The sequence below is a fragment of the Neophocaena asiaeorientalis genome, unplaced genomic scaffold, assembly GCF_003031525.2.
Source record: "Neophocaena asiaeorientalis asiaeorientalis breed wild unplaced genomic scaffold, Neophocaena_asiaeorientalis_V1.1 scaffold444, whole genome shotgun sequence".
In the NCBI taxonomy this organism is placed as follows: Eukaryota; Metazoa; Chordata; class Mammalia; order Artiodactyla; family Phocoenidae; genus Neophocaena; species Neophocaena asiaeorientalis.
In genome coordinates this window covers 1-15,456 of record NW_020172466.1, presented here as the reverse complement: position 1 = coordinate 15,456, position 15,456 = coordinate 1, and the positions used below count along the sequence as shown (strand labels likewise).

At 34.8% G+C, this 15,456-nt stretch overlaps 1 protein-coding gene across 1 annotated transcript in view; it reads left to right on the top strand.

The window, feature by feature from the left end:
• The window catches only part of NUP62CL (nucleoporin 62 C-terminal like), a 43,632-nt gene extending 32,698 nt beyond the window's left edge, over positions 1-10,934 (top strand). The window contains exons 6-10 of the mRNA XM_024738144.1: positions 1,120-1,279; positions 8,125-8,275; positions 8,533-8,582; positions 8,727-8,861; positions 10,560-10,934. Coding sequence (XP_024593912.1) covers positions 1,120-1,279; positions 8,125-8,275; positions 8,533-8,582; positions 8,727-8,861; positions 10,560-10,680 — 617 coding nt within the window. The 3' untranslated portion in view covers positions 10,681-10,934. The remainder of the gene's footprint in view (positions 1-1,119; positions 1,280-8,124; positions 8,276-8,532; positions 8,583-8,726; positions 8,862-10,559) is intronic.
• Positions 10,935-15,456: the final 4,522 nt, after the last annotated feature.

Here is a 15,456-nt window from a genome sequence, read left to right as displayed (position 1 = left end):
AGAGTAGGCCAGTTTCCCTAAGAATAGGCAGTGCATGTTGGCAGTCACCATGATATATGTATTTATCTAGGGTGGCAGTTAACCTGAAAGTATTGCTAATTGGGAAAACAAGGCTAACGTAAAACAAACAAATAATTGTATACATGTTATAATATATTTTTATAACAAATTTCTTGTTACAGAAGCAGCATTTATTAATTATAAGAACATTTGAAAATACAGAGAACCAAAAAGAAGAAAACACTTCCAGTCTCCACCAGCCACAATTTTCTGTGCATTGTTTGTTAAGTGCTCACTGTGTAAGGAAGAGCCAAAAGTGCTATAGAAGTTCAGAAAACCAAGAGATAACCATGAGTAGAAGAGAAGTGGACAGTAAACATGGTGAAGGAAGAATCTGAGCTCGGCCATGATGTATGCTGAGAATTTCATGTACAGAAGACAGGGCATTTTAGTAAGGGTGTAATAGAAAAGACACATAGAAGAGAGGTCTGGGCTGTAGACAAAACTTTGAGAGGCTTTTAACTATAATACTGGCTAAGATGTATGCCTACTATGGGCTACGGTGTAGAGAAACAGGCAGTCTCCCCTATTGATAGGAATGTAAATTGGCAAAGTCTTTTTGGTAGGGGAATTGGAAAGTTATATTACAATTTAGAGCATGCTGACCCTTTGATCTAGCAATTTCATTTCTAGAAATTAATTACACAGATATATTCACATAAGTATGCAAAGCTATAGATGTACAGAGATTTTGTGTAAGATTGCAATTATTCTTTCCTTGCAAGTTTAGCAGAACTCACCGGTGAGGTCATCTGGGTCTGGAGTTTTCTTCATGGGAAGAGTTTTGAGGATTGATTCGATTTCTTTAATGGTTATGGGTCTGGTTAGGTTATAAAATGTATTTTTCTATACATTTATCCAGGATTTTAAGTTGTTAGCAAGAAGCTTAATCCAAATACCTGGCCTGCCATATATTATAGCAACATTGAGTTAAAATCATACAACTTGGAGTTCAAATTCACATTAAAAAATACTTCTATAGTTTTTCATCCTGAATAATCAAGGACTGAATTTAAAAATTTCTTACTTATTACTAACATTATACACTTTATTTTCCAGCTACAACGTCAACCATCACCACTACCACGGTCACCACCACCAGCACCAGCACCAGCACCACCAGTAGCTTTACCATGAATCTGAAACCACTGACATCAACTGGCGTGAATAACACTGTTCCATTTGGCATGATTCCTAAACCTTTTACTTTGACCATTAGGTAAGCCTATTTGAAAATTCGTGTGAGTCTCATTTTCTTTGTCATATAGAAGGCATAGTTTGCTTGTACATCTTTAGAATAGTGTTTGAATGTTAGGTAAATGACTCAGAGTCGAGGAGCAGTTAGGGAAAGGATTTCTGTTGCTTAGGAAGTTGAACAACGAAAAGGATACCATTGTCTTCTGAATACCATTATAATACAATTATTACTATTGCTAATAATAGATAACATTTATTGTGCAATTACTATATGTTTAGAAATATGACAGTGCTTTACAGCATCATACCATTTAATCCTCACAATAACCTTATGAGGTAGGTACTATTTTTGTTCTCATTTTATAGATGAGTAGACTGGAGCACATAAAGATTTTATAATTCACCTCTGGTCACACACTTGGTAATGGTTGAGCCAGGATTAAAATTCAGGTAGTCAAGCTCTAGAGCCTGTATTCTTACAATTTATGCCATGTTCATCTCTAAGTATTTGGGGTTTTTTTTCTTTACAACTTTATTGGAGTATAATTGCTTTGCAGTGTTGTGTTAGTTTCTGCTGAACAACAAAGTGAATCAGCTATATATATACATATAGCCCCATATCCCCTCCCTCTTGAGCCTCCCTCCGACCCTCCCTATCCCACCACTCTAGGTGGTCACAAAGCACCGAGGTGATCTCCCTGTGCTATGCAGCTGCTTCCCACTAGCTATTTATTTTACATTTGGTAGTGTATATACGTCCATGCCACTCTCTCACTTCGTCCCAGCTTACCCTTCCCCCACTGTGTCCTCAAGTCCGTTCTGTACATCTGCATCTAATTAAACTTTTTATTTTGAGTTAACTGTAGATTCACATTTACTTCTAAGAAATAATACAAAAAATTCTGTGTGTACTTAACCTAGTTTTCCCTAATAATAATATCTTGCGATACTATAGTACAATATCACATTCAGGATACTGACATTGATATAGTCAAGATATAGAACAGTTCCATCACAGCAAGGATCCCTCCTGTTGCCCTTTTATATCCACACTCGCTACCCGCTTCTCCTTTCCCTGAACCTGGGCAACAATTGCTCTGTTCTCCATTTCTATAACCTTGACATTTAAAGAAATGCCATACAAATGGAATCATACAGCGTGTGACCTTTGGGGACTGTTTTTCCCACTAAGCATAATTCCTTGAGATAAAGTTGTCATGTGCATCAATAGCTTGTTCTTTTTTATTTCTGAGTAGTATTCCATGGTATTATAGATGTGCCATCATTTGTTTAACCATTCACCCATTGATGGACATCTAGGTTGTTTCCAGTTGGGGACTATTATGAATAAAGCTGCTATGAACATTTATGTACAGGTTTTTGGTGAACCTAAGTCTCATTTCTCTGGGGTAAATGCCCAGGTGTACAGTTGCTGGGTGATATGGTAGTTGCAAGTTTATTTTTTTAGGAAACCGTTGTAAGTCTTTTCCAGAGTGGCTGTACCATTTTACCTGCCCAGCAGCAATGTATGAGAGATCCACCTTGTCCACATTGTTGCCAGGATTTGGTGTTGTCACTATTTTTTACTTTAGCCCTTCTAATAGATATGAAGTGGTATCTCACTGTGGTTTTAATTTGCATTCCCCTGATGACTAATGATGTTGAACATCTTTTCATGTGTTTATCTGCCATCTGCATGTTTTCATTTGTGAAGTGTCTTTTCATATCTTTTGTCCATTTTCTACTTGAATTTGTTTTTTGACTGAGTTTTGAGAGTTTTATGTATTCTAGATACCTGCCCTTTGTCAGATATGTGGTTTACAAACATTTTTTCTAACTCTGTAATTTGTCTTTTCATCTTTTAAAGAGTATTTCACCAAACAAAACTTAATTGATGAGGTCTGATTTATCAATTTTTCCTTTAATGAATTGTGCTTTTAGTGTCAAGTTTAAGAACTCTTTGCCTAACCCTAGGTCCCAAAGATTTTCTAATTTTTTTCTAAAAGTTTTATAGTTTTACATTTTATATTTAAGGTTGTGATCTCTTCTGAGTTAATTTTTGTATAAGGTGTGTGTTTTAGATTGAGATTCTTTTTTTTGGGTGGGGGGTCTATGGATGTCCAGTTTTTTCAGCAACATTTGTTGAAAGGCTATTTTCTTCCATCGAATGGCTCTTTCACCTTTGTCAAAAATCAATTGGACGTATTTGTGTCAAATGCTTTTTCTGCCTCAATTGATAGGATCTTTTAAGATTTTTGTTCTTTAGCTTCATGATATGGTGAAATATAGTCAATGATTTTCAAATGTTGAACCATCCTTGCATATGTGGAATAGATCCCACTTGGTCATGATGTATAATTTTTTAATACATTTTTGGATTCAGTTTACTAGTATTTTGTTTGTGGGCTTTCATATCCAAGTTCATGAGAGATATTGGTCCGTAGTTTTGTTTTCTTTCTTTTTTAAATTCTGTCCTTGGTTTTGATATCTGAATGTTACTAGCCTTATAAGATGATCTGGGAAGTATTCCCTTCTCTTCTATTTTATAGAAGAAATTTTGTAAAATTTGTGTTAATTCACTAAAAGTTTGGCAGAATTCTCCAGTGAAACCCCTTTTTAAGGAGCTTTTAAATTATAAATCAATTTCTTTAGTGGTTCTAGGACTATTCAGGTTATGTTTCATCTTCCAAGAGTTTTAGTAGTATGTGGTTTTCAAGGAATTGGTCTGTTTCTTCTAAATTGTGGAATTTATGAGTGTAAAGTTGTACATATTTCCTTTCTGTCCTTTTAATAGCTATAGGCATACTCCCCTATTTCATTTCTGATATTGGTGATTTGTAGCTTTCTTTTATAAATTTTATTCATCTTTTCCCAAAGGAGTAGCCTTTATTTCACTGATTATTCTCTATTATTTTCATTTTCAATTTCATTGACGTCTACTCTTTATGAATTTTTGCCTTCTGATTGCATTGGTTTTATTTTGCTCTTTTTTCTTGAGGTATGAACTTAGATTATTGATTTGAGACATTTCCCCTTTTGTAATGTAAAGCATTTAGTGCTATAAATATCCTTCTTAGCACTGTGTTAGCTTTGTACTGCATCTTCTATAATGTTGTATTTTCATTTTCATCCAGTTCTATGTACTTAAAAAATTTCCCTTGTGAATTCCTCTTTGACTCATAGATTATTTAGAAGTGTGTTAATATCCAAGTGTTTGGATATTTTCTTGTTTTTTATTTTTATATTGATTTCTAATTTGAGTCCATTATGATTAGAGAGCATGCTCTGTATGATTTCAGTTCTGATATATTTGTTCAGATTTGTTTTACGAGAGGGGATATGGTCTTTCTTGGTCAGTGTTCCATGAGCACCTAAAAATTGTTTTCTGCTCTTGGGTAGAGTGTTCTATATATGTCAATTAGATTCTGTTGCTTCACTGTATTTTCAGATCTGTATCCTTGCTGCTCGAGTGCTTCTTTTCAGTTGTGGAAAGTGACTTTTTGAATTTCCCAACTGTAATTGTGGATTTGACTATTTTTCTCTTTAGCCCTATCAATCAGTTTTGCTTCATGTATTTTGGGGTCCTGCTGTTTGGTTGGTACATATTCAGGATCATTAGCTTTCCTGGTGCTTTAATTCCTTTATTACTATGTAATGTTCCTCTTTGATTCTGGTAGTTTTCTTTGCTCTCAAATCAACTTTATCTGATATTAATATAGCCATTTATTTTTAACAATTAATCTTGCATGTATATCTTTTTCCATCCTTTTACTTTCAACATGTGTTCTTGTATTTGAAGTGAGTTTCTCATAGACAGCATATTGATGGATCATAATTTTTATCCATTCTGCCAATCTCTCTCTGTTAGTTGGTATATTTAGCACATCTACATTTAAGGTAATTATTGATGTGTTAGGGCTTAAGTCTGCCATTTTATTATTTTGTTGTTGTTGTTTTTTGTTACCTCTGTTTTTTGTTTTCTATTTCTCTTTTTTTAAACTTCCTGTGGGTTATTCAGACATTTTTTAGGTTTCCAGCTTGTTCTGTTTACAGTGCTTCTGAGTATATTGCTTTGTATAGTTTTCTTACTGCGTGCTCTAGGTGTTGCAATATACATATGTAACTTACAACCATCTAGCCATAATGACGTTTTACCACTTTGGGTAAAGTGTAGAAACCTTACTTCCGTTTAGTTCCCTTTATGCTTCTTACCTTTTAAGTATAGTCGTCTCAGGTATTTCCTCTATGTACTTTGAACACCACATTCCATGGTGTTATACTTTTTTGCTTCAACCATCAAATATGATTTACAAAACTCGCGAGGGTAGAATAGCCTATTATATTTACCCTTTTCCATCCATTTAGCTGTTCTTCTTTCCTTTATGAAATTCCATGCCGCCTTCTGTTTTCAGTTCCTTTCTATTTCGCCAATATTCAAGGGTAGTTTCGACAGCAACAAATTCTCTTTAGTTTGCTTTGCATAAAAATATCTTTATATTCCCTTCATTTCTCAAGGACATTTTCACCAGATATAGCAGTTGTGGTCAACAGTTTTTTTCTTCAGTACTTGAAAAATGTTGTGACACTTGCTTCTAGCCTCTATGGTTTAAGATGAGAAATCTCCTGTCATTCAAATTAGGGTTGCATTTTAAGTGATGTGTTGTTTCTCTCTGGCTGCTTTCAAGATTTTTTTCTTTATTTTTAGTTTTCAGAAATTTAAGTATTATATGTCTTAGTATAGATTTCTTTGAATTATTCTCTTTGGGATTTGCTCAGCTTCTTGAGTCTTTAGGTTTATATCTTTTGACAACTTTGGGAATTTTTCAACCTTTATTTTTCAATACTTTTTTAATCTCATTCTGTCTTTTTTTGTCTTTGCATAATTCTCTGATGATAAGTATGTTACCTCTTATTACCATCCTCCAGTTCCTTGAGATTTTTTTTCATTTTTTGTCTCTATTCTCTCTCTGCTGTTCTGTAAGTTCTATTAATTTATCCTCAAGTTCACTGATTCTATTCTCTGTCATCTCTACTCTAGTATCAAACCCTTCAAGTGAGCATTTATTTCAGTTATTTTTCTTTTCTTTAATTTCCATCTGATTGTTTTTCATAACTTATATTTCTTTGCTGAGGTTTTCTTTTTTTTCATTTGTTTCCCCAGACTTCATAATTGCTTGTTGGAACATTTTTTTGATGGTTGCTTTAAAATTCCTTTCAGATAATTCCAACATCAGATACCTCTCAATGTTGGGATCTCTAGGTTGTTTTCTTCTCTTTTGAGTTGTCGTTTTCCTGGTTCTTGATATGATGGGTAATTTTCGATTGTATCCTGTACATTTTATCTGTTATGTTAGGAGATCTTGGTCCTATTTAAATCTTTGTTAATTAGGGAATCCTTTTGTTAAGGTGTACTGCAAGAGTTGGGTACGTTTGTATGTTCAGCTTCCCACTGGACCCTGCCCACACCACCTCAGCCAAAGTGGTGCAGTGACTCACACTGCCTCAGTGCAGATGAAAGGTGTGGAAGTTCAGTTCCCCCTCCGCCCTGCTGACTCATTTCCCATGAAAGTGGGGGCATTGCATCGTACTACTTCATTGCCTCTAGTGGGGTTATAAGCTCAACTCCCATCTGGGCCCCAGGGCTCCCAGAACAAGAGGAAGCGGGGGACTAACTCATATTGCTTAGTTGCTGCAGAATTTCAGCTTCCTATTGGGCCCCACTGACACAGGCGGAGGGGGGAAGCAAGATGTCAACTACTCTGCCTCATATCACTTCATTCAGCCTCATTGATGGTGGGTTGGTATGGAAGCTTAGCTCACTACTGGGTCCCACTGACATAGGCTCTGGGAGATGGGGGACAAGAGTGCTGACTGAGGCTCTGGGAGAAGGGGCACAGAGTGCTGGCCCTGTTTTGCCCTGCCTCAGTCAGTCTTAACTTTTCCAGTGGATATAGAGGTTAAGCTCTCCACTTAGCCTTGCTGACATAGGGGTGGTGGGAGGTGGAGTCCTTATTAGCCCGAGTTGCATTACCTTGTTCAGTCTCAATGATGCCAGGTGGGTATACAGGTTCAGGTCTCCATTGGCCGCCACTGACACTGAAGACAAGGGGTGAAGCCTCATGGTAACTAACACTGTCTCACTCTGCCTTATTAAGTCTTGTTGCTGCTGGGTGGGGATTTAGGTTCAGCTTATCACTGGACCTCACCAACAATGCCCTGGTGGGGTAATTGGAACACTGCCTGCCTCTGCTGGGCTGGGAATTGATGATCACCTCTCCACCCAGCCCTCCCGACACTGCCCCAGCAGGGAATCAGAGCACTGCCTGGTTCCGCCAGTCCCTTGATGGAAAATAAGGTATCTGTTCAGCCTATTTGATACTACCTGGTAGGGGAATCAGAGTTCCCCTTAGTTCTGCCCAGTGGAGGGTGGAAGATCAGCTGCCTACTGTGCCATGGATACTGCTTAGGTGGGGAGTGGATCACTTTGACTAAGAGCTGAGGGGAGAGGGAATCCCATCTCTTTGGCCACATAAATGCAGAATGGAGCTTACATCATGCTGAGTTGAGGGAGAAGGAAGGGAGCAGTTTGTGGCACAGACTTTAGCTGTTCTTACTGAAATTTAGTAGATACCTTAATAAATCGTTATTTGCTGTATTCCATTAAGATAATTTCCAGAGAGTTTGAATGGTTGTTTTTAAAATAATCTTTACCAGTTATGGTGGTTTTGTTGGGGAGCAGGTCTGAGAAACTCCTCATGTGCTGTTTTCTTCTTTAAGTCCTCATATGTTGTACTAAAGTATAAAAGAATCTGATCATACTTTTGAAAGTATGATCATATGATCATCCTGTATCCTTTTTTTTTTTAGTGAAATCATAACTCCTGTGATGACATATGGTCAGCTGAGTGGTCTGGTAAACAAATGGAGCCTTGAGTTAGAGGATCAAGAGAAACACTTTCTTCACCAGGTCACCCAGGTCAATGCTTGGGACTATACATTGATTGAGAATGGTGAGACGGTAAGAAGATATTCTCATTAATCTACCTGCATTGTACAAGTACTTTCAGATGAACACAGGAGAATAGACCTGTGTTTAGTGGTTAATTTTTCCTTCCAATATTGGTGCTAAACTTAAAAATATTTTCTGTAGGTAATAAGTGCCCTGAATTAGGAACTCTTTCATACTTGAAGTGTATATGAGAAAAAAAATACTACTTTAAAATTACAACGTAAATTCAAATATTTACACTATTGTATTCTTATTTTCCTTTATAGATTATTGCTTTACATGGAGAAGTGCAAAAGGTGAAACAGGATCAGAAAAGGTAGAATCTTAGATTCCCTAGGTTGAAAGATTAAAGATCTATTTCTTTGTCCAGTTGTTTTTCCTTGTTATAGTTTATTGACATTTATTTTGTCACTCCACATTCCTTTCATCAGCCCTTCTATTGACTTGTTATTTTTTTCAGGCTGGAGCAAGAATTGTATTTTATCCTGTCACAGCAGAAAGAACTAGAAGATCTCTTGACCCCTTTAGAGGAGTCTGTAAAGGATGAGAGTGGGTCTGTTTGTCTGCAGCATACAGATGAGGAGCGTGAGAGGATGTAAGCAACTGAATAAAGATTGAGGAATGGGGCAGGACTTAGCTACCAAAAAAGGGGAAAAATGGTATTGAAAGGCAGGGAATAAAATAATTGGTAGAAAAGTGCAAGTTCTGGTAGTTGCCATTTATCACCTTATTTGACTATTATCTTTTCAGGCTGCTTGAAAATGAAGTAATCATTCTGGCAATTTTGTTTTATAGCATTTTGTACAATGTTATTAATCTCAAGCTTATACATGACCACTTATATAAAGTTTTTATATTTGTCAAATTTGTTCTTAAATCAGAAATACCAATTTTATATATGTGGTGTCATGATATTGTGGAATATTTATGATCTCCTATTTATACCGACTCTTTTAAACCTAATGTTCCTTCAGTTGCTTCAGTGATAAATCCATTTCCTATTTAAAAGGCAATTAGTTAATCTGGGGGCAAACTGCATGGCTTTTAAACGTTGAATGATTTTGTCAATGTCTTGGGCTTGATATATTTTATTTGTGTGTGATTCAGTCTTCACCTTTGGTCAATATATTGCCAATGTTCCCACGGTAACTTTATCTCTTTGGACCTGAGATTTGTTAATCAGGCCAAATTATAAAATGCTGTTAGGAGAACTTGTATGAATGGCTACATAAACTAGATTGAGGTTAAATCTGACTCATTTTATCAATGTCTTATTAGTGAGTCAAGACTGAGCTTATTTTTTAAAACCTTGCAAGTTAGCTTTTTTGTAGGTGCATTAAACGTGGTAAGTACAGCTAATCTGTATGGACCCTAGTTCTGTTTCTGCTTTTGTATTTCAGCCTTTGTGAATATTTCTTTCCTTTGCATTGACTATTCTATGCATTCTATCATTTTTGGGGGGAAACATAGATTTACATTTTCAGCCATGAGATCCTAACTGTAGGTTGAAGAAATAATTGAAACATTAGGTTCTTTCCAATTGCTTTTACGTAGTCAGATTTACATTGTGTTGGAATCTTTACTAGAATCTTCAACAATCTAGGCAACCAATTACCTATAAGTACTTTGGGACAGAAAAGCAGTAGATGGTTATCAATAAATCTAATTGAATTATTTAATATTTATAGACGTTAAGATTGAAAAATCCTCTGGTCACTTTAATTCTTATAAACATATTCATTGACTAGGTTAAGAGTGTGTGTGTGTGTGTGTGTGTGTGTGTGTGTGTGTGTGTGTGTGTGCATGCACAAATAGTTGGTGTGGAAATCTTGAGAATTTAGCCAACTAATCAATTTGTTGTGAACTTAGCAGATTTGTCTGCCTTTGATTATTGTGAATCTCATTTCTTAAAATATCTTTTGTTGGATGATGGAGGATATTTGTATAAGGTTTTACTTTGAAAATTTATGTATACAAAATTGTTGAAGACATCTCAGCATTTACTAAATATTGCCAAACACCAAATAACTTCTTACATATCTAAGTGACCTATGGGTTTATTCTGATACCTAAAAAGAGGGTAAATAGGTGACTGTAAAAATGACAAGATGGATAAAAGCCTTCACCTATGGAGTCTTTTTAGAATATGGTCATGAATGCTACATCCATTAAAATGAGAAGGTAGGGGAACTGGGGCAAATCCAGTTGGTGGTATCATTCTTTGTATGTCAGTAACAGTGCATAGTGGAGAAAACATTTCTGGTTAATCCCTTTATTTTACCTACCTTTTCAGTTACCAGTTAGCAGAAGATGTATATGCTCAGCTGAAACGAACGGCCCAAGATCTCAAGGACATTATTGAGTACCTGAATACATTTGGAAGTCCTGCTGACACTACTGGCCCGGTGTGTTAACTGCTTTATCTATTTAGGCAACCAGAATTTACTGTGAAATTAGCATTCTGTCGTTCCTTTAGCTAGTTACCTTCTCCTGTCCACTGTAGTGCTCCTTACCTGCCTCCAGAGATATGAAGCTTCTGGGTGTAGTTAGTGGGGCAGGAAATGTTTAGGAGCAGAAAAGGTTGTAAGTTTTTTGTGGTTATTCCCAGAAGGGCAAAAAAAAATTACTGTTCTCCCAAAATTTTCAGAGTTTTCTCTCTGTTCTTCCTATAAGTATGTCCTAGTTCTTTTTTTTTTTTTTTTTTTTTTTTTTTTTTTTGCGGTACGGGGTCCTCTGTCTCTCTCTCTCTGTCTCTTTTTTTTTTGGAGTATCACTGTGGACTCATGAGTTTTTCTCCCTCCATGTGTTATAATCCATCACTGTCATTATTCTTTTTGATGTTGAAACCTGATTTGGCCAGCAGAAGCCCATTAAAGCACAATCTTGTATCCTGATATAATCTCATAAGTCGTTGAACAATCTTTGTTTTCTGGCATGAAAAGTGCCAAACTCACCCTGTACTTCCCCTGCCTGAGACCTGAGATCAGATATTTCTCCAAGGTTCCTTTTAATCGTAATGTTATTTAGAAACCAAGATCTAGGTGTTAGATGTGCTCACTGCTATCAGGATGTGTCATTGCTTCTTGGCCCCTTCCATGTACAGAAAAAGGAAATAGGAATTCATACTGATGTTTGCAATTCAAATTTATAATAAAAATATGAAAGGAAGAAAACTATATCTCTTTTATCTTTCAATGAAAATCTTGGTTTCTATTATCAATATACTCGTGCATTTGCTTTCTACTGTAATATATATAATGGTAGTAATATTATACCACATGCATATATAATACATAGTATAATTCTGAAACTAACGATAAACTTACTAAGATAGCTTAAGATTTCTTTGCAGTTCTTTTTATCATTAAGATTACATCCTACCAAGGATGCATCATCAAGAACACTATGTACAAAAGTTATCTGAGCTGCACGTTTATGTTATAGATTAGTTACACAGGTTTATTTGTTTTCATTTCGTATTCAATTTTAGCATTTGTCTTTCTTCCCATTATTTTTGGCTTAATTTAAATTTTTGAGTATTTAAACTTTTATATGGTCCAGAAGTCAAAATTGTATAAATAACAGAAGTACTGTTTCTATTCCTATCTCCTCCACCTCATTCCTAAACATCCCCTATTTTCATCAGTTTCTAGTTTATCCTTCCTGTGTTTCATTTTATAAAAATAAGCAATTACGGTTCTTCAGAATTAATATAGACATACCATGTGTTAAATAATACCCCTACAACTGAGCTCTTATTTGAGTGTGGTCATGGTGCACAAAACCTAACTTGTATCACATTTTCTACTTACAGATAACTTGGGGTACAAATAAACTCCCACCTGAAGTCTGATGAATCCATTGTAGAAAGTCCATATGAGCATTCAGAATTTTGCAGATCTGCTGGAGCTAAAAACACACACAGGATTTTTAGATTATGATTTTTCTGATATGGTAAATTAAAAAAACATAAAAAATTGAAATTAGGAAGTTATTTTCATTTCTTCTGGTAAGAAATTGACTGAGAATGTGCTAAATATTAATTGCATGTTTTTTTTTGCTATTTTATATTTGTAATGTTCATTACATCTATATATTAGTTCAATCTATTTTGTAACTGTCAAGAATTCAACTTCTATAATTCAATAAAACACTGACTTCTATAGTACAAAAATAAGTAAAGAACATTAAGAGACATTTGACAGGACAAGAAATTCATATAATATTTTTTAAAATATTTAAAAAGGTAATCAACTTTTTAATTGAGGTATAACTGACATATGTAACATTATATTAGTTTCAGGTGTATACAGTAATGATTTGATATTCATATGTATTGTGAAATGATCACCACATTAAGTCTAGTTAACATCCACCATACAGTTACAAAAAAAATTTTTTTTGTGATGAGGACTTTTCCAATCTATTCTTTTATCAATTTTCAAATATATAATACAGTATTATTATTAACTATAGCCACCATGACTTATTTATTTTATAACTAGAAGTTTGTACTTTTTGACCCCCTTCAGCCATTTTGCCCACCACCTACCTCCAGCCGCTGGCAACCACCAATCTGTTCTGTGTATCTATGAGCTTGGTTTAGTTTTAGTTTTTGTTCTCAAATTCCATATGCAAGTGAGATCACATGGTATTTGTCTTTCTCTATCTGACTTATTTTACTTTGCATAATGCCCTCAAGGTCCATCCATGTTGTCACAAGTGGCAAGATTTCCAAATAGCAATTTTTAATAAATGGTAATACTCAGTTGTCAAGTGTGTGTGGAAAATAGGTACATTCATATACAGCCTATGGTAATATAAATTGACCCAGCCCTTCAAAATGTAAATTTTTGCAATATATACCAAAGTCTTAAAACATTCATACCTTTTAACTCAGTATATTCTACTTCTAGAAATCTATCCAGAGGAAATAATGAAACCTAAACACACAACTGGTCATTACAGGTTAATTTCACAGTGGTAAAAATTTGAAACAATATCTCCATCAATAAAAAATGATGAAATATATTATGGTAAAGTCATCTCTAATGAAATGTTATAGAGTCATTAAAACCATATTTTCAAAGAATGGTTAAAATTTTGGGAAAATACTATGAAAGAATATTAAATGAAGACAGAATCCAAAACTTTATATAGGTATGTTTCCGAAGCTATTTAAAAGAAAATAAGTATTTTTACCAGCATAGCAAAAACACTTGGAAGAAATACACTAATATATTAGCATAGTACTGGTAACACAGGTGTTTTACTTTTCTTTACAGATTTCCGTATTTCCCGAGCTTAATACATGGGATAAGCATATGCATTAACTTTGTAACAAAAATACTAATCCTTTTAAAAATGTTAGAACACTTTTGACAAATACTCTGGCAAAGTCCAGGACAATACTGAAAACAAGAAGAAATGAAAATGTTACCACACTCAAACAGTATGTAATAAAAACAGCAAATTTAGTGTATCTTAATATAACAAACAGAAAAATAATTTGTAGTAGGAACAATGAATTTTTATAAAAATATGAGGCTGAATATCATATACGATAATATGAACTTGCTTAATAAAAATTTTAGAAATTAGGTGATCTTTCCTATCTCCCCTCAAAAATGGTGAAAATAAACAGGTAAGTCTCATCATCGTGAATACTGTTGAACATACTTGGTATTTTTCTACCCTGGTGTATGGTCCACAATAACAAAGCTCTGTTGATCTGGTTACATTTAATTATCTACAAGAATATTATTGTTCAACACATGTTTTCTCTGCTTCCTGTCCAATGATTTATGCTATCTGAGAAAAGAGATGAATTGTTGCTGATCTCTTGCTTCTTTTGTCCTGCTATCAAGAAGCAATTATCCTTTAATTCACTCATCTTAAACATCTCAATCACTCTTGCCAGTAAAAACAAAAAACAAAAGACTCAAATCATTTACTCCCCACTACTAAAATAAAATAAAACAATACAAGGCTAAGCAGAGAAAAAGGATAAGGATGGGATTACAGTCTCCTTTTACTTACTCTGTTCAGAACACTCATTTTATATTAATTCAACACAGAGAGATTAGACATCAGCTCTGCTTCATGTCTAAGTATGCATGTATTTATCTATGCATCAAAGTTCTATGACAACAAAACAATTTTGAATTTTAGAATCACAATGGTGATCTAATCTTTCACTAAAAAGAAAACCTATATTGTCAACTCCTGCATCTGCATGAACACAGGAAGATGGTAGCATGTATTATCCCAGACTAATTTATATTTGTAATTATTCAATTTTAGATTCACCCAAAGTAGGGAATGGCATAATTTTTATAGCTGGAGGAGACTTCAAGATCATTTAGTCCACTCTTGACATTCTGCAAAAGGAGCTAAGACCCAGAGAGATTAAGTGACTTGAATAAAATTCTAGTGCTTTCTCAACTATACCATGCTCTCTTTCTAATTAAAAAAGCTAGTAATATGTATATAGATAAAGAACTGTCTATGTATAATTGACAAAGAGCTCACTAAAGAATAATTACTACTTACAGATAGGTCATTCATCCTCGCCTATCCAGCTCCTGGCTCCACTCCTAATTATAATCAACTGATAGAAAGTACAATGGAAGCTCCCACGAGGGGAGATTCCTCTTACCGTAACTGCCATGGGGTGGGAGAGGGGAAAAGGAGGACTCCATTTAGCAGCTAAGACAATAGGGAAAGGTTGAGGAAATAAGCTCTTTAATTAGAGTATAGAAAAAGGAAAATAAACCAGTCCTTCCTTACCTCCAAATTAACTCAAAAATCTCAACTCTCTAATTGGAGCCTCGGCTGTATTTTCTCATGTTACAATAAATTTACATTATGAGTTAACTAGGATTCCACAAGGTGGGTGGAAACCTAATAAGCATACTTAACAAATATCTATGGAAAAATATATTTTTAAGTCTTATAGTTGACTTATCAAACTTTTGAGATATATCCTAATTATAAGTTAAGGATTGCCTGGATATACCTAACAGACTCAAACATGTATATACATACAGATATATGTATATATACACACTTACTGTTATATGAATATATAGATTAATATGTAAAAGGAAGGATAATCTAGCTAACGAGTAAGTGAATAGAAAAATAAGAACAAGGACAGGGCTTCCCTGGTGGCGCAGTGGTTGGGAGTC